The 19,307-nt window shown below is 41.6% G+C and overlaps 1 protein-coding gene across 3 annotated transcripts in view; it reads right to left on the bottom strand.

Moving 5' to 3' along the window:
• Positions 1-15,594, bottom strand: part of LOC119655696 (ras GTPase-activating protein raskol) — a 426,106-nt gene extending 410,512 nt beyond the window's left edge. For all 3 annotated transcript variants that reach the window (XM_038061704.1, XM_038061707.1, XM_038061705.1), the window contains exon 1: positions 14,060-15,594. In XM_038061704.1, the coding sequence (XP_037917632.1) occupies positions 14,060-14,135 (76 nt within the window). In that variant the 5' untranslated portion in view covers positions 14,136-15,594. The remainder of the gene's footprint in view (positions 1-14,059) is intronic.
• Between the last annotated feature and the right edge of the window lie 3,713 nt (positions 15,595-19,307).

Below are 19,307 nucleotides of genomic sequence, written 5' to 3'. Positions count from 1 at the left end.
CCGTATTCACTTCTATTTTATTAGAGCAACTTTTTAACTATTTAAAAACAATTTCATTTTGTTTGCTCCTATCTACTGAGACGACATTTTGAATTCTTAATGGACTTTGCTTGCTCGTAAGTTTGAAAAAAAAAGAATTTTATGGGGCAATATACTCTGATCCCTCTACATATTATATGCAGTTTATAAACAGTTTCTTTAACGCAAATGGGTGGGGTTACGTCACTTGCCGACATGAGTTGCATTATCAATGTGCGGGAAAAAGTAGAAATCGCCAATAAGCCCGTGATTTATTATAAATTGAGACAATCATGAGCTGTGTGCGAATCAGTAAACAATGTCGAATGACTAAGTTTTATTCATTTCCCACAAACTTTTAAATGGTCGACGACACTGAACGCTTGCCAACACCAATTCCAAACAAAATCGTGCACTTTTTGATAAAACTATTAAAATTACAAGAGTAACCCGTTCCGAGCTGTAATTTCTTGCAGAATTTACAGCCTTCAACACTATCTGGTAACAGACCATGAAGATATCTGATTGTTACTCTTTAAATTTGATTTATCTTTCGACCTTTCCAACGGTCCACAGCAACACAGCACAAACAAGTTGGTGCCAGAGGAGCTGTAGATAAACAAACGGCGCGCCACCGCGCTGCATAACTACCCAAAAACATCATTCACACATGTTCCTGTTTATAAGAAATATCTCAACTCACGCAGGTACCAAAAAAGTAAAATCATGTTCACCTGACAAAAGTAAATTCCACCAATTTGCAACAGGAGGTTGACAGGTAGAATATTTTCAATGGAAGCAAAGAAAAAAATACTTCAAAGATTTAGGAGAAGAAAGAACGAGTCCCATTGAAACCTATTTACAGGTGAACACATACACGTGTATTTGAAGGTAAGGCGGAACACTAAATATGACTCTTATATCATCAAAGGAAGAAAAAACTGAGTTGTTGACCTCATTTTCTGCGAAATGCGTACCTTGAAGGAAGGCTTCCTTGAGAGCAGATTATGTTTTATGAAGTTGAATGGTTGAAGGAAATGGAGGAAAGTGGTTTGCTGAGTGAAGTTTGGATTATTTTAAACTTTCAACATCCTTTTTAATTACGTCTTATAAGCCTCCGGAGATACAGAGAAGATATTTATACTTCACGCTAAGAAGATTCTTTTCACTTCGCCCCTAATTTATTTCTTGTAATCAGTTCAGAGGCTTTCAGAGCAAACTTGACTGCGGCATCCTTCCGTAATTATAAAATGTATTATCAGATTAATAGCCGCAGGAAAAAACCTTCAAAGCATTTTTCTTCGATTTTAGAATTGAGGTAGGTAGCATTAATGGATCGTCGGATTATATTTTGTGCTAAAAATATCTGAAAGGACCATTTTACCCTCATTAATTCCTCCAACCATAGTGGCTAAATTTGTTATGCATTCCTTATGAAGAACCAGATATAATTCTGACACTATTTCCATAATTCAAAACAATTTGCCTGAAAAATGGAAATTCCTATGCAAATGGACGAACGCCATTTCGCCAGGACAATGATTAAAAGAATTAATTAGGCTGTATGGAAGGATGAACGATTGTTGTGAGGAAAGGAATTATCATATTTTTTATATTTTTATGTCCAAAGAGCAGAGAAGACATTAAACGGATGGGCCGGAAAGACTGAAGGCTGTAGTGATATAATCTGCCTTTGTTTGAACTTTCAACTCAAGAGTTCTGTTCGGGATTCCATCCAATCCTGGAATTGTCCCCAATATGCGCTTTTAACACCCTTTTCTATTATTTCATGTTTTCCTTCCCCTGTCACAGTCGGAGATTGTTTCGGAAATTTTTTAATTTTGAAGCACGTTGATGGCTATTAGTGCGATGGCCTACTGGAAAGAACTGATAACTTCCTCGGAAGGGTATCTTTCAGTCCATATACTCCTTATAGAGCTTTCATGAGAGTAAGAACCATGAGCATGCTTTTTCAAACCATAACAAAAATGAGGCCTGAAGGGAAGCACAGCAAGGGCGTGTAACCTCTAACTTGAAGAAAGACTATCCTAACACAATTGGAACTTCTAAGCTAACCTAGAGAAACCAGACGAGCCACCATCAACAGGCGACAAAGATGATTACTATATAAATTTACAGAAACTGCATTAACTGGATAGAATTCCTGTAAAAATCAAAAAGACATGAGTGGTTTGAACTGAAGAAATACCCCCCTTTCGGATCTCACAAAGGGGATGGAATTCAAAATTAAAGTAGGAAGCTTATACCAAGAAGGAAGAAGCATATATGCCATTACCAACAGAACACTTGGACTAGTTGTTAGGATTAACTAATTATAGTGTTCAATGTCAATAATTAGGGAGGCATTTTATTTACTGAAGACTAATAACTAACTAGGGGAACCTTCTCTCGTATTGGTAGAATATTGAGAACGACCACTTACAATAGATCACTTCCTATCTTACTTTGGAATGAAATGTAAATGAATGAATGGAAGCAGCAATAAATATAATTATGTATATATGTCTGTCGATTCCTGGTAATATGCTTCAATTTCCCACACGAATTTTCGAGAAGCATTCACTTGTTAACCCCTCCAGGTAAGGCAGTATGAAGGACGTCACCAATAACAAAAAAAACACTTTGGACTTAAAATTCTTTGAAATTTTAACTCGATACAGCACATGACATTTTGCGCCATAGTATGTCACTCTCATAATAGCTATTAGTTCTAGAAGAATACTCAGTAGAGCATTCCAGATCCATTACCTGTTCACCCTATCGAAAACCTTCTCGAAACCCAACAAGAGCAGGTGAAGCGGTGCCCTAAACTGTACGCACTGATCCACAACGATCCGACGGTGGTTAATTTGCTCGGCGCAGAAAAATCCAAAACGCCTAGTCCCTATCGACCAAGCTTTCGAGGTGCCTTTAATGCATTCCAATTGTCGCACCCAAGACGGGTGTCCTTCTTCGGAGTATTAATTCCTTCATTCAACCGCTCCCTGGGAAAAATCCAGTATTTACCAACCGCAACTTCTACAGGGATACTACGATGGTTTGCCGAATCAGAAGTAGTGGAACTTGACCAGATGTTATATGATTCAGAATCGTGGTGCAGTGTTCTTTCCACTCCTTTAGCTGCTCATCATTGCAGATCAAGTCTTCTAAGGGGAGCAATGAAGCCCCTCTACAACTCCATACGATGCACCTCCTTAAATAAAAAGTAACGTAGACCTTAGAATCATGCGGACGATACCATGCTGAGTAGCAGGAGGTGCAATCTCCATCGACCTTCATCAATCTGCGGAAACTTAGCTGGGAAATGTATAGCCTTAAAGCTAAAGAGCAACATGGCTTTGGGAAACGCCGGTGCACTGCTACCAACTTACTTAACTTCAGCAACTTTGCAGCCAGATCTTTAAATTCCCAATGAAAGTACGTTATCTACACGGATTTCTTAAAAACCTTTGACTATTTTAACATAGACGATATTTCTGTCAACCTGTCTAACCATTTCTGCGGCAATTATTTCATAGTTACAACTTCCCCTTCTTTTGGTGGATCACCAGTATCTATTCTGGGTCTATTTGTATTCTTCATCAACGACCTCCCCTCTCTCAATATTTGCCCTTTCCTGCTTTACGCCGTCGACCTTAAGCAATTTTCTTCTGTAGCTTCTTCAATAGATGGTGTGTTTTTACAGTCTAATATACTGTATTGCGACTCATGTGTGTTTTTTTAACGAGATGGCATTAAACATCAACAAATGCTGAAAGCCACCCTCGGTGTAAATTCCGCTTCAACAGGCACTGCCTTGATCTCAGCAATCGCGCTTGCAGATTTTCTGGTTTCATATTCTGATGTTGATTCTGTCCAAATATCCTTAATAATCTTTTCCTAGCTCGTTCGAAGCATCCTGCGTTTTGCCCCGTGAACTTATCATCTTGGGAGAGAAGTCTGTCCGTGAATGTTATTCAGAGTTTGTATTGTTGACACCGCAAGAAATTTTCTCTACCTTGTACTACATCTCGGATCGCGGAGATTACCTTTATTTGATTTAGAGCTGACGCTCTATTCCCCTGCGAGCGGGCATAAAAGCGAGCGAAAATAAACGACCATAAAATTATGGTGTTTTTTCAGGCCAATGGCAGCACCTGTTTTGTTACACCTAGCTCACCTCGTAGCAAGCAATATCCTCAAGAAGTGTGCTGCCGATGACAAGGCGATGTGTGCTGCCGATGACAAGGCGATGACAATTTACAACGTTTTCATAGCTGTTGTTACGACCTCACGGACCATGCCTTCCTATCACATATCCGATCAAGGTATTGTAAGAGCCCACCCGGGCATTCAGATCACAATGGCACTTTTTGGAAGTCCCTCCTGAAATGCTTTGAGTTGCCCATAGAAATTCCCCTTCTCCACCGCATCGTGGGGCCCTGCTGGTACTTAGCACTGCACAATCGTGATGCTCTTTAACTTCAGATCAATCAAGATCCTGTTAGGAACCGACTCCCAGGTGATGAGAGCGAGCCATGCCACAGCCGTTAATAATCCGATACCGAATTCGCATCTGCGGCATTGGAAGACGGAGAGGAGTGCTCTCCAGACCCTCCTTAATCAAATTTCCGGAGAGCAAGGATTACTTTCAGTGGACTTTTAAACCCCAACTCAATAGGCAACCTCTTTAGAATATCTTACCTTAAAAGTCGCTTGAAATTCTAGAATTTGGAATTCCAGAAAGAATCTAGTGTTATTTTTATTTATTTTATAGTCGTATTTTGTCTATTTTACATACATATACATGTTGCTGTTGGTTGCGGTGGGACCGAAACTTCGACACCGGGTTCATGGGACCCAAATGTTGAGACCGAATTGACGGAATTGAACATTTCTTCTTCGTAGTTTTGGGTTTGTATTGGGAACAAAAAATAATAAATCTCTTATGATTTCTGAGTCATTGGACTGTTCGTTCGCAAATCAAGTAGAGAGCTAGAAACTCTACTTGATTTGTGAACAAATCGCAAGCCGTAGTTGAATAAATAATCCTAATAGTTGTTACTATATTTTTAGATTCATTAAATTCGCCGGCTTCAAGGGAGAAATACACTACCCCTTTTCATATAAAACTGGATCTCATGAAAAAATAGTTAGTTTAGTCTGATGAGAGAACAGGAGCCCAAAGCATTCAATTCTTTTGTTAACCTCATTGTACTGTCCCTTAAAATCAGCTATTCAACGGCATCCCACCTGCGTTCGCAGCCTTTTGTGAATCTGAAAATATCTTCCAAAGGCACACTTTTTGGGTGCAGATTCTTCATTGAAGAAAACCCTACAGAGGTATATTTTTCTGAGGTCCGAACAGGCCAAGCAACAATTAAAATGCAGGCCACCTCCTCCTCTTCTTCTAATTGAATTCATATAGCCGAAACACCACCCCAATTTTTACCATGTGTTAGTTCAAGAAGCAGTATCCCGTTAAAAACCCTACCAAGGTATCCATGTTCCACTTCTTAAGGAGCAATTCAATCCTAGAGGCTCCGGGTTCTGTCACAAAAATTTTCATCCGTTCAGAGTTTACTTGACAGTGGCAATTACCCTTAACCTTCATCAAGAAATGGACCTTGTTTCGAAAATGTTTGAACTGCAATTAAACAGGGACTCTTGGGTTTTCTTTAGCAACAGGCAAAATCCTGACTACAAAAATTCAATTCAGGTTTAATATGATTTGAAGATTTATTTCTATAAATCTACACCTGGATTTTCCCTTGGAAATTGGACTAAATTGAATTGAATTCTTCAGTGCTATATGTCCAGTATATCCTTACTAATCTAAAATACTAATGAAGGAGAAAAAACCGTCTAATCATTTTCACTAAATTAATCGCCGCAAAAATAAATAGAATGATAATAGTTGACACGACCATCCAATTGGATCGGGGCCTTAAATCGTACTAAAGCACTTCATTCAAGACGGTAGCGTCGATACATACCCTGTAGGAAGAAAGGTGGTCAACATTGCGCTCGCCCGTGATAATTGCCCTGATTTGACTCAGGTATTCATTCACAACTGGATCGGGTAGTATAGAGTGACTACATCTAGTCAGAATACAAATCCCACTGCCACCAGTGAGAATTGAAATGCGGTGTTCCGTGCGATAGCTTAGCGATCTAACTAATAAGCCATTCGGACTATCCCAAACGTCAGAGGAAAAACAAGCGCTTCCCCGTTTGTGAACGTGACAAAGGCTAAAGACAAAGAAGAAGACCACTTCATATGGCACCCTGTCTTATCTAAGCAGCAGTATAGGTCTCACCAATTGACCCTACGATATATGTAGATTTGGATCGATAGACATGAACAAGACTATGCCTTGATGACGTTAGGCTTTCTCTTCTTCTCCACATCGGCAGGCTGGAGAAAAATGATGACTAACAGAGATCGCAGCTGAACTGATCAAGAATTTCAATAAACAGACAATTAGGTACGATAGAATGACAACTTGAATCAACACTCTGATTTGATACTACATAGATGTCAGCCCGTCCTGACCTACGAAGCATGGTATCCCCCTTAAGGGTACATTTCTCTCATAATGACGGTATCGGTGGAAGGAAGGTCACCGAATATTTGTTATAAAGCAACAAATCATGGGTGGTTAGAAGGTCCAAACTTTGAGAAATGATTCAACATCTTGTTGATCGTTATCTTTACTTGGCGAAGGAGGAGACGTGGAAAGTAGCGTATCATATTCGTACGTGACAATCTCTGCAGTTACATAAACTTATCAGTTATTCAAGCCAGGAAAAGGGATAACATCAAATTTGTTAAGCTTTGAATGTACCCTTCGACCAAGGGAAAAACACGGAAAAAATCCTAACTGATTATAAATCTCTAATGGCGGTATGAAGTAAATCTAAAGGAAGTTTTCAGTAAAATGCCAAGCGACCAAGCCAACCTCGCGCGTAGTTGGCAGTGGTTTCTGACAATGTTCTTCAACTCTCTTCATGAATTCCCATTAAGTTAGAACCTAGAATTTACCAGAGTTCTAACAATGCGAAAATACGATTGGACAAGTTTCACGCGACTTGTAGAATATAGAAAGGTTGAACCTTATCAGTTTATAAATTATAACAAGTAAGTGAATTACTGCTCCATTTGTCAACAATTCATTATCTATAAGTTATTATGTATTGGAGTGTAAACGTAATAACCGTTGACTTTTTCAATCAATGAAGACGTGACTTTTAATATAACGTCCCTTTTATTTTTTTATTGACCAATTTCTGATTCAAGATTCATAATAATATCAAACGTTGCAAATAATTCTCAGATAATAGAGTAAAGAATAAGGAAAAATTTTAAATTTATATGTAAGAGTGACAAACACTTTCGAATAATGGCTTATGTATTGAAAGGATGGAAAATTCGTAGTGTATAATTTTAGTCCAGACTGTTACTATCCGTCAAATATCTACACCAATTCTCTCTCATTGTGAAGCATCCGGATCACGGAAAAATTACAGGCCAAACCCAGCAGCCAGAGCCAGCAGGCCAAACTTTACTTTGGAAAATTACAACCTGGAAAATGTCAACCCTCTCATTTATCTAAGGACGAGCAATAGCAAAGATGCAAATAAACAGGATGAACGTCAGTGGCAAATCGTGTCAGCAGATAAAACGTATTCAACCAAATAATAAAATCAAAATCCATAAAGAAGAATATCAGGAAATATTTGGGATACAAACGTTCTTAGATAAATAACAAAAGACAATGGACGTTTTCGAACGGAAAGTCCTACAACCAATGAGAGGGGGGAAGAAACAAAGTCGAACTGCCAATCACTCCGGCATTTCTTAGGAAAAGAGACTAAGAAAACTGGGAATTATCGAAAAAGGTGTTCAAAAGCAAGAATAAGATTCGGTGTTCCGAAATTAGGTTGACTGAATGAGCCCTTCATTCGATTTTAATTATGTAGACATTTCGGTATCATATTGGTAAACGTCATTTAGCCTACATTCGCATTTCGACATACAAAAATAAATCCAAAATGAATTTCAAGTCATAAAATGTGATAGGATTCTTTCTGCCCTTGTCAGCGGAGATCTAGAATAGTTTTTAGGCCTCTTTGAAGTAGCAGCATCTCATCTGGACCGACTAATTTCGATGGTTTAGAGCCATTAAAGTCAACAAAGGAACCAACAGTCACATAGACAATACCTTAAAAGCTACATCATTGCTTAATTATGAAGCAGAAGGATCTAGCAGCCCAAATTATTACTTCTAATTTGCATGACAAGTTCGTCCCTAACGGGTGTATCATGTATTTTGGCACTAACTTCAAAAGCATGTCATTCGAAAACAAACAATCGATTTGAAAAATCCTTTTAATCGTACTTTATTCTGTTCATGATTCGTCGAAAAATACATTTACAGTACACTTAATGGACCATGGTCCTCGATTTTTCGTAGTGTGGAGCGAATGTTCCGAATCAGGTTTTGGCGGACCGATGGATCGATTTCCTTCAACTTTCTCTTGATTCGATCAATCAAATGTTGCTCGTTTCGAGCCTCCCAGCCACCGACGTAGACCATACGCTTGAGAACTGCCCAAAAATTTTCGATTGGACGTGCCTGAGGTACGTTTCGGGGACTGTCCTTTTTCGACACAAATGGTATATTTTGCTCAGTCAGCCAATTCAATGTTTTTTTTGCATAATGACAGCTTGCAAGGTCCGGCCAAAACATTATTTCGTCACGACCATGATGTTTTTCGATGAATTGCCTCAATTTCGGCAAGCATTGGCCGATATAAATGTCAGCATTGATCGCTTCTGATTTGTTTGATCGAATCAAAGGCTCTGAAACACCCTTCGATGAAATGGCTGCCCACACCAACACCTTTGGTTCAAATTTTGATTTGCCGGCATGTTTAACATCATCTGGTGTTGCTTCAATGTTGTCAGTATAAAAGTCGTCGTTGCCACTCAATTCATGATGCGAGAATGTGAAGTACGGTTCATCATCCAAAATTATGGATTTTCCATTCGCAAAGTGTTTGTCACGAAGTGCACGGCAGCATTTTGGTATTTTTTCGAGTTGTTGTTGTGTATATTTTGGTGCTCGTCGACGTTTACGATAAATTACGTTGTTTTTCTTCAAAATACGATGGACTGTATCTTTCGAAACACCAAATTTTCGTCCCAATTTGCGTGTTGATTGACCAACCTTGTTTTTCGCACTTGATAGCAGACTTGTGACTGTTCTGGCACCTAATTTGGATGGACCACCGCATTGCTTTTTGTTTTCGGGCTCTTTACCATCGCGACAATCCTTCAGAACACGGAAAATTATTCTGCGAGAGATTGGCTTGTCTTTGAACATTTCAAGAATTTCACTAGAACTTAGTCCGCCAAACATGTTGGCGACAGATTTCCGTAAATCGAGCTTGTACGACATTTTGAATGGATCTAACTGCACAATTTGAGTTTGACAGTTCAGTAGGAGTACAGTTAAGTGTGACAAGTGCATTGGTTTACATTTGTTTGTTTGTTTATGCAATCAAATAAACGCCTGAAGTTAGTGCCAAAATTCATGATACACCCGTTAGTCCGCATGTCAAGCCCACGCCCAATTAGACAGTGTATTGCGTTGGTGATTTGCGCCATCCCGAACGAAGGACAACTGAAGTCGACTTCCTAACGAGGAATTTACCTGAGATTTTCAATATTGATCACAACACTTCGCATGAAAATATAGAAGTTCAATAGTTAGTTACTTACCTACGTAGGTGAGATCCCTCTAAATGCATTAATGATTTGTAGACCCGTTGTATATACTCCAAAAATATTATATAGTACTGTATAACCAATGATTACCTGTTTTGTCGGAAATAGAGACTAACTTGTGCTAACATTACATGAGAACACGACCAAAGGATCCTTAGAGATCTTCGGATTGGCCTCTCTTAATATTGACGTACAGATTCAGGCGAGGAGGGCAATCTTCAGGAATTTGGAGGTAGCAATCAATCGAAAATCGGACAATATCTGCTGATAATGAAGGACAACATGACAACACAGTTTAAAGTCAACGAGAAATTTGACGCTCGAATCAGCAATGATTAAAACTTACAACCTAACCTTAAAACCGATGAAATAAAAACCTAATATACAGACAGGCGCCTTACGAAAGAAGAAGCAGGTGCAGGAGTCCATAGATCTGAGAAAAAATACTTTGACACACATCAAAATATTTGAGATGAAAATAAATGCCATAGATAAGTGTGCTTACTTCGGCGTCCAGAGAAATTACACGAAGCAGAGCATTGTAATTCTATCCAAAAGTCAGGCGCGTTTAAAGGCATTCAATTCCAACTTAGTAGCTTACGAATTGACGCGAAAGCGCCTTAATAAAGTGAATATCTTCAGTCCCTACAATAATATTTGCATACGCTGAGTCCGAAGTCCCATCAGGGTAGAAAGCTAGGGAGGAGGAAGCAAAATCGAGGAAATAATAATTAACGAGGCTACTAGGAATGGGAACAGCCTAAGAAGCGCTCGTAAGGCTCGATAAACCTAAATTTGTTATCTTACTTTTCATCAACGACCTTCCCTCTCCCCTCCCCAAGAGATGGTGCGTCCTTACAGTCGAGCCTAGATATTCTGTTTTACTGGTTGAAATGTAGATACTAAACGTCCTCATACACTTCGGTAAAAGTGTATGATGGAGAGATCATACACGATTTAGCAATAGCGTTGGCCATGGCATCGAAAAACAATTTTTCCGAAATTTTTCGAAAAACAATTTTTTTGATGTTATGGCCAACGTTATTCCTAAACCGTGTACATTCCCTCTGCCACAGCACTCCGCCTCCAGTCTAAGGTGGACAACTCCTTAAAGTTTGGTTGACCATCTGTTGAGGAGCAGCGTCTTTTGCGATACCTAAAGCATCGACGAACACGCCTAGGGGTGCATTCTGTCGAACGAATACCAAAAGTGTAACGTTTCCCAACTGTTGCTTAGTTATTTCAAACGCTTAGACAGCTCCTGGAGACCACACAACATCCCGCGATTGTTTGGTCTTAGGACCAAACTAAAAGGCGTTAAGTAAAGCCTGGAGTTGAGCGGCTTTGTGCAGGAAACGACGGTAGAAGTTTACCATACCCAAGAACCTCCTATGGTCTTTAGCAGCAGGACGCTCAGGGGTGATGAAATCATCTAAGAATGTCACCTACCGCTGCACAAATCTGCACTTTTCAGCGTTAAGAATCAAGCCATTGTGAAGGAGACGCTGAAAAATGCACCAGAATGTCATTCAAGTAGACGAAACAGAAGTTCAAGTTTCATAGTACAGGCCTTCACACGGGCCAGAACCCTTCGGTGGAATCGGAAATGGTTTCATGGCTATGAATCTAAGAAATGAAGAGGAACGGTTGAGGGAACTATACTGGGCGGGCCTACCAGGAATGGAGCAGTTCAGGGTGCTTATTGGGGGATACGAACCCATTCGCACAAAGCATTGCTTAAACCTCACCAAAAAGATCCTCCGAATCATACTGGGAATTCTTACTGGTCATTGTCGGCTGAACTATCACCTACGGAAACTCGGGATATCTACGGACACTGCAGTTTTTGTGAGGAGGAGGACGAAACCTCTATACACGTCCTGGGACAGTGTCCGGCACTTGTGCAAAGTAGATCGAGGCATCTGGGAGAACACTTAATACCAGATTCAAAGCTGAAAGATCTCGAAGTAGGGAACATACTAAAGTTCCTAACGATTATAGGCCTGCTTGAGATACTATGATCAATAGGTACATTATAACCAGTAAAAGGAGCACAACAGTTATTCAAGGAAGCGGTGGGACTTTCCCTTAACAGAATAATAATAATAATTCATAGTACAGAGTACATGAATCTCGCATTGCCTAAAGTCATCCCGGTGCACTCGAAGAGTCCGAAGGAATGGGAATTGCTGAATTTGGAATATCTTCGGGAGCTGACGTCAAGCTCACCAGCGATGTGCAACACTAGCCTCGCGTGACGATATGGCAGAAACGGCTTCAATCTGAGAATGACCTCCCGCAGCGGACGCAACAATCCGGCCTCTCCAAGTCCGCCTCTCTTGCCGAGGACCAGGTCACCGAGTAATCGTAGGTTCCCCCCGTACACGAAATCCACAGGGCTGGCAGCAAGCTCTTCGTGGACGGCTGCACATAGGCCAAGCAGGACGAAGGGAAAAACCTGCGATCAGGACAGCTGGTCCCGGGCCATAATCGTTGCTTCAAACATTCAGGCGTCTATAATTTCCGCATGGTCGCGATTCGCCGTTGAAAAGTCTGCATATACTCTGATTAAGTAGATGTTCAAACTCTTTCCGCGTAACTGCGAGCTTCTCTGGTGATAAAAACACCCCTTCAAGAAGATTGGGGAACCAATACTATTGATGTGGTGCTGAACATCATACTTAACTGGCTCAGAGAGAGCACGCTCAGTAGTGATGTTGCGGTATTTTTGGAGGAGGGCGCGAATGTGTGGATCAGCAACGTCTTCAAAACCGATAGGAATGCCGTAATTTTTTCTGACGATCTAAGTTAAGTTTTGGGGTGTATCAGGGACCTATGCACCCACCAGCAGCCCGTAGTGACACAAGAACTCTGCGGCTAATATTTGGACACTGATGTCAACCAAAACGAAGCACCACGAAAAGCCACAAGTTGTGATGGGCGTGGAGTTTGCTACCGCTAATTTCAGCAGCTGAAGAAAAATCTTGTTAGATCTGGAGACGAAAGGAACCAAGACCTCACCGTTTTAATATGGAAAAAGGAAGATAATCCAGCAGAATGTTCAAATTACCGTCCGATCCCGTTGCTGTCCCCGTGTCGTGAAGATTTGTGAACGTATTCTTTACATCCATATTCGCGACACCATTCAAATAACCGTTTGTCAAAAACTGCGGAACTACTGACACAATCTACACTGCGCGATTACTCGTGAAGAAACACCATGAGAAACATCAAGCTCTTTACATTGCATCTCTGGATCTAGAGAAGACGTTTGACCGTGTGCCACATGAACTCATCTGGTATGCTCTCTACCAATTCGAAATGTGGCAAGTATATCAAAATCGCTTCATGTCTCTGTCAGTGTTTATCGAGGAAGCGCTTCCCCCGGACTCCTTTTTGTTTACGCGACTTCCAACGTCCCGCGTCTTATACGCTGATTTATGCAGATAATATTTTCCTAGCTTATTATGGCCAAGCTGACCTCGAGTAACTTATTCAAAAATGTCTCAAATCTAAAGTTTACAGCGAAGACGTCCGCCCTGTCTCCCTTTATGGTTCTGAGTGTTGGTGGACTATGAAAAACAGTGAATTGCGGCTCGCAGTAATGGAGAGGAAAATGTTGCGTTGGACCAGTGGTGTAACATGCCTCCATCACATCCGAAATGGGGATATCCGCGATCTATATAGGGTTGCACCGATTGTGTAAAAGTCCCAAAAGCGGTGTCTTCTATGATACAGTCATGTAATTTGCGCTAACGAGAATTCAATTGTAAAGATTGGTGGGAACATTGAAATCAATGGGAAACAACCACGGAACCGGTCGCAGCAACGATGACTTGATACGCTAGATCGTCATTTGAAAGCCTCGCGACTCCATCCAGATCAGTCATTTGATCTGGGTACATGGCAACCCGTTAAAAGGCTCAATCGACGTAGACAGCAGGTTGCTTCTCAGATTCCGCCAAAGAACGAGAACGATGTCTCTATTAAAAGAATTGCTGAAGAATCAAGTTGAGATCCATCGAGTCGCACCTTTAGTAGTGATATTTGCATTTGCATTGACATTGAATTACATTCACCAATTCGGAACAGAAGGAAGTCCCGATGAAAGCTGTACGTATGATCTTTGCGAGTACCGGCAGACCTTTGGGTCATCCAAACATCCTATATAATACTTAACGTAAGTATGCAGCCAGCATTCATGCAGAAGGAAGCATTCTTCCTGGACTTTGTAAATCTAAAACTTACCGCAAACATCCAACCATCCCTCAACCCGGCTTGGGTATGTGATAGAACTTGCTCGAGCAGCTGGTCGTCGTCCCATTGTTCTCGGTTTATCCTTTTAAGCATAAATCCAGGCGAAATTCCGACTCTTTGAGCGCAACACAAGAAATCACAATAGCAAAGAATATTCACTTGGCGAAAGGGGGAAGCACGGACTTTCTACAGCAGCTTCCCTCCCGGCATTATGCGCGCAATTTAACACTCACACATCCACACACTCCGGCAAACAGAAAGCAATCCTCTGCCACCCACTGCTTTCAATCTCACTTCAAGCGGAAAATTTAGATCCGTCGTCCTTTTCACTGCATCTCCCGTGCACGCTCGCGACGGCCCCACTCTACTTGAAATGATTTTTCATTCAGAAAATTGAAAGTACTTGGCATCATTAGCAGCCATTTCGTCACAGGATAATGTACAGTAGCCGAACGGTCGCCACTTTCCACTCGAGCCAGATTGCGCGAATCCAGGAATCGATTGTTTATTGACAAAACCCGCCGGCACCCATTCCGTTAACCTTTTCCGCGACCTTCTCACCCCGTCTGCAGTGCGGGTGCACACTCAACTTTGCCTCACACTCGAAGTCGTTGTCACTGCTGGCGACACTCACGCACGCACGGGATTCGCGTCTGTTGACACAGTTTGTGTCTTCCAATTCGCGAAAGGAACAAGAAAGAGGCAAACAACAAAATCCGAAAACCCGTCTGATGGCTTTTTTCTTATCTGCAGCTTCGGAAAACAAGAAAACTACGCGACACCGCTCCGCCGGGAGAGCACAACAAACAGAAAGCAAAATCACAGGTAAACGGGCTGCAAAAAACACTCCGCGAATCAGTAAGCCAACAATAAGCAAATAACAAATTAATTAACCGCCACCGAAGCCGCCGCAATTCGTTGAATTGTTGACTGACGTTCAGGCTGGACCGTTAAAAGGCAAACAGAAACTCGCCAAAGACGTTCCCATCAATCACTTTGAATTGATTGGGCGCAGGTGGGGGCGGCCTCCAAGTCGTTCAATTTCAGGTGAACATCCTTTTCGGATTCTCGCTCTTCCGGACCATTGCCGAAAGGGACAACCAACACAACACGTTTCGATCAGCGAAGGAAGCGTAGAAAATTCAAATTCCACCGGGAGGCTCCCGACAAATCCGATTCAAAACAGATAACTCGAGTGCTGGGAGCTCGGGGAGCTTCTATTCAACCCAAAGTCATTCAATGGGATTGACGTTGAATGGTGAAGGGCACATCCAGCTTCCACACGCTGTACCGCTCCTAATCAAAACGTCAACCACGTTATCGTCCCATTCATTTGCACCTGCCCGCCGTGTGCACAAGGTGTACAGACTGTCCTTTGCCGTTCACTTTCCCGACCTCTGCGAGTTTCCGACAGGTACCACGCCACGCGATCCTCGAAATTCCGTCCGCAACACGACTTCCCTTCAACTCTACACAGAACGCATCACGACCGCAACTCAACACGGACCACGACTCTAACAACTCTCTCGAAGTCAAAAGAATACTGAACCCAGCCATCACTCCTCCGTTGCACGAATTCGTTTTCTTATCGATTCTTCACTTTGCGCTGTCTCTCCGTACAATTAAGGACGCAAGTAATGGTACGGTCAGGTTTCAGATTACGGCTGCTAAGAAGTTCAGCCAAGAGATAAGAAAAAACAAGCCCATTTGAGGCCACAATTTTCCGAAAAGAGAAGCGAGAAAAACGCGAAAGAATTAACTCCATCATGAAATAGAATTTATCCATTCAAATAACATCGAATTACAGCTCTAAAACCGATCTTCCGACTTTTAACTGCAACTGTACCCCTTACTTCCCCTTCTCATTTTTGCGCAAGGGACGTCTTCGATTAAAACTCCAAGCACATATGGAGTTCCGTTTCAACCGTTTCATTTTCGCACATGTTCATGGAAGCACATATCCAAGTTCGCCGGTGAACGCGAAGGCAAGCAAACAACAAAACAAGTGAAGAAAGTGGTGAGAAAGAGGAGCCGAATTTGTAGTAGATGCGGCCAACGGATCTGGGTGAAAATGGTGCAGAACTTTCATTTTCCAATCGACTTAAGTTTGCGGAAAGCTTTCTTATGGGTATTTGGTAATTGGTGGTGTTAAATTCTTAACCCGTTTATGCACGGGGGCTAGAAAACGGAGGCCGCATGAATGGAAAAATCAGAAAACTTCACTAGTAATAATTTATTTTCTTTATTAAGTTAGGTATTTTGTAGCTCAATAGACGAGTAATATAAAATATAACACTATAATCTGACCAATAACACAAATGAGAAAATTTACAAAAGAAAAAGAATCGTCAACGCGAACTATAGCACCACCTCCGTGCTTTGAAGCAAGGGTGCGCGCTTGGGCCTCAAAAGAGCAAACCCGCCTTTGTTGCTCGGCACTTCGAGCATCCGTTCGGGCAAAAACAATACAAATCCCTAACGTAATTTTGATAGCTTCCCTGATCACATTTGTCAGATCGTTCAATTGTCTAAATTGAAGCATCTTCCCAGTAACAAATCAGAAATCAGAAGCTCGGAGCTTCAGGTATGCCACGTTTTGAATATTTCTATGTAAGGATATTTGAGTGCACAATGGTTTCATTTGTATATACATATATATATATGGCGCACCAGGTTAATCCCGACCTGGATGGCAAACGCAGAGCTGCATGCGACTAGGCGCGTGTCATGGGTTGGGGATAATTACGTAACCCACCGGGTCGGCTATGAATATCGCAAGTTAATCTTGTAAATAAGTGTTCGTGTGTGTTTGCCCTCCCTAACCAGTTCTTCCCTTTTTAGGGGAGTAAACCTCCTTAACAAATCCGTAATCCGCCCATCAGCGGCTCCCCTCCAAATACCTTCCCTACCTTTGAAGGTAACCATGTGGGATTGCAACATTGGGGATCTGTTGCAGGGCTGACTGGTTCCCCATTACTCGTGGAAATAAAATTGAGCACTTTTTTTTAAATTCTTTAAATGGGACCCCAGGGACACGAAGACGGTACCCAACACGGTTCGTCGCTCAACAACACTAGAGCGGCTCGTCGCCCTTGGATGTTTTGGCGGTTATGCCGTCAACCACCAGGGATCGGAGACCTAGGCGTCGTATGGTTTGGACGAACCAACTCAATGAATTTATCGTCCGCGCTTATTAATGTAACGCGGGTTTGGAACGGAATCCATCAGGGTATAGACACCGACTCCATGACACGTTCATAACCCGCTTCCCGGAATTAAGTCATGTTCCGGAGCAGAACGTCGTCAATCAATACCGTGTGATAGTGAAAAATAATCGAGTTGCCCTAACAACCAGGCAACCAATTTTCCACGAAGTTTCACTTGACCTCGGTCTGTAGTCACCAACTTACCGGATGGAACAAAGGAGCAATACGAATACTCCACCTATAAGGCACTCTATGAACCCAGTAATCAGGAGAACCCCATTTATAATGAGGCTTTGACCGCATTCCAGGTCGCATTCACAGAATATACTGAAATTCTCCCAAACGCTAGACCAAAGATCCCAAAACTGAAGTTTACTTCGGCAACTACTAACACCATTGCCGCCGTTGACAGAATTTTGGTTAGCTGTTTGGCTAGTGAGATTACTGCTACAGAGGTTCACAGTCTGATCTACCTTGCAGCTGCCACGGTTATTCGTCTCCATAATCAACATCTTAGAGCGAATAATAGAAGTATGCGCAGGAGGACTTTACTGTTCTGAGCTTTTCGACTCCACAAAAGAGTGTAAAAGTTGAGAAAGGAGATTAGTCGTGTCACGCAAGTACTTTCATTGTGATAGGGTTTCGTAATTTCTTCAGGGTTTAAACTTTTCACTATGCTCGATTTGGATGAAGACAGTTTGTACGTCTCGGGTGGTTCTTCCCATGAGGTCAATATCGTCAGCATAGACCAGTAGTTGGGTGGACTTGAAGAAGATCGTACCTCTTGTATTTACCTCAGCATCACGGATCACTTTTTCCAGGGCCAGGTTAAAGAGGACGCGAGATAGGGCATCCCCTTGTCGTAGATCGTTGTTGATGTCGAATGGTCTTGAGAGTAATCCTGCTGCTTTTATCTGGCCTCGCACAGTGGTCAGGGTCAGCTTAGTCAGTCTTATCAATTTCGTCGGGATACCAAATTCTCTCATGGCCGTGTACAGTTCTACCCTGGCTATGCTATCGTATGCGCCTTTAAAGTCGATGAATAGATGGTGCAACTGTTGTCCATATAAACCATATATGTAAACCAGGAAATGGATTAGAAAAAAACGGCTCTACCGCGCGCGGAGAAAAATAAAAATAAGAAAGGTGGTGACCAACAACGAATCAAAATATCGAATGGAGGGATTTTTGGGTATATTTATAAAGCATGGTAATATGTTACTGTTAGCTTTATTTGAGTAAGTATCGGAATGAGGTGTTTTTGAGGCCTAGACTTTGTATAGGAGCACCATTGTACATTTTTTCAGATTTTTCGGATAAATTCTGAGAACAAGACCTATTACACTTTTCAGGTCATACCTTTTGAGCCCTCACTTCTCTATGTGTCATCCAGTATTAAAAATAAGGTCAGTGTCGAGAAGCACTAATCGAGTCCTTTCATTCGATACTCCATATGATCATATTCTGTGAAAAAATATTACACCTCCCTTTCGCATGTATGGAAAGCCCCCTTAAATTCAACAGCAAATGGCGCCACTCGGTATATGTAAACGGATTCATAGACCACATGTTCTCATCAAATTTTATGAGAAAAGCCTCAGTGGTGGGAGTGGCAGACAAACGGTCAAACAGATATTGAATCGATTCTAATAAGGTTTTGTTTCACACAAAAGAAGTGTTTAACAGATTCACCGATAAACGGCTATCTTTCATTGAATATTTGACGAACTTTGTATGTATAAATAGAAGAACTGACTTATTTAACCTCATTAAGACTAGATTTAGAAGGTCCCGTCAGTTCAAGCCTTTTTGCCCACGTTCCTGTTGCGCCAGCCTTAAAGCACCACCTTGCACCGCGGCTCGGATCTGTTCGAAGGATTCAATAAATGGTGATAGATAGAAGTGAGGCTCAATAAGTCGAGCTTATGTCCTTCTTTTTATGAAGTATAAGCCACTTTCGCCCGGGGTCCTTGGAACCTCTGATTTGAAAGCTAACAAAGTCTACAAAAACTAGCAGCAACCAATTCAACAAA

Source organism: Hermetia illucens, chromosome 4 (assembly GCF_905115235.1).
Source record: "Hermetia illucens chromosome 4, iHerIll2.2.curated.20191125, whole genome shotgun sequence".
In the NCBI taxonomy this organism is placed as follows: domain Eukaryota; kingdom Metazoa; phylum Arthropoda; class Insecta; order Diptera; family Stratiomyidae; genus Hermetia; species Hermetia illucens.
The sequence above is the reverse complement of the archived record's forward strand: the minus strand, read 5'-3'. Positions and strand labels throughout refer to the sequence as shown.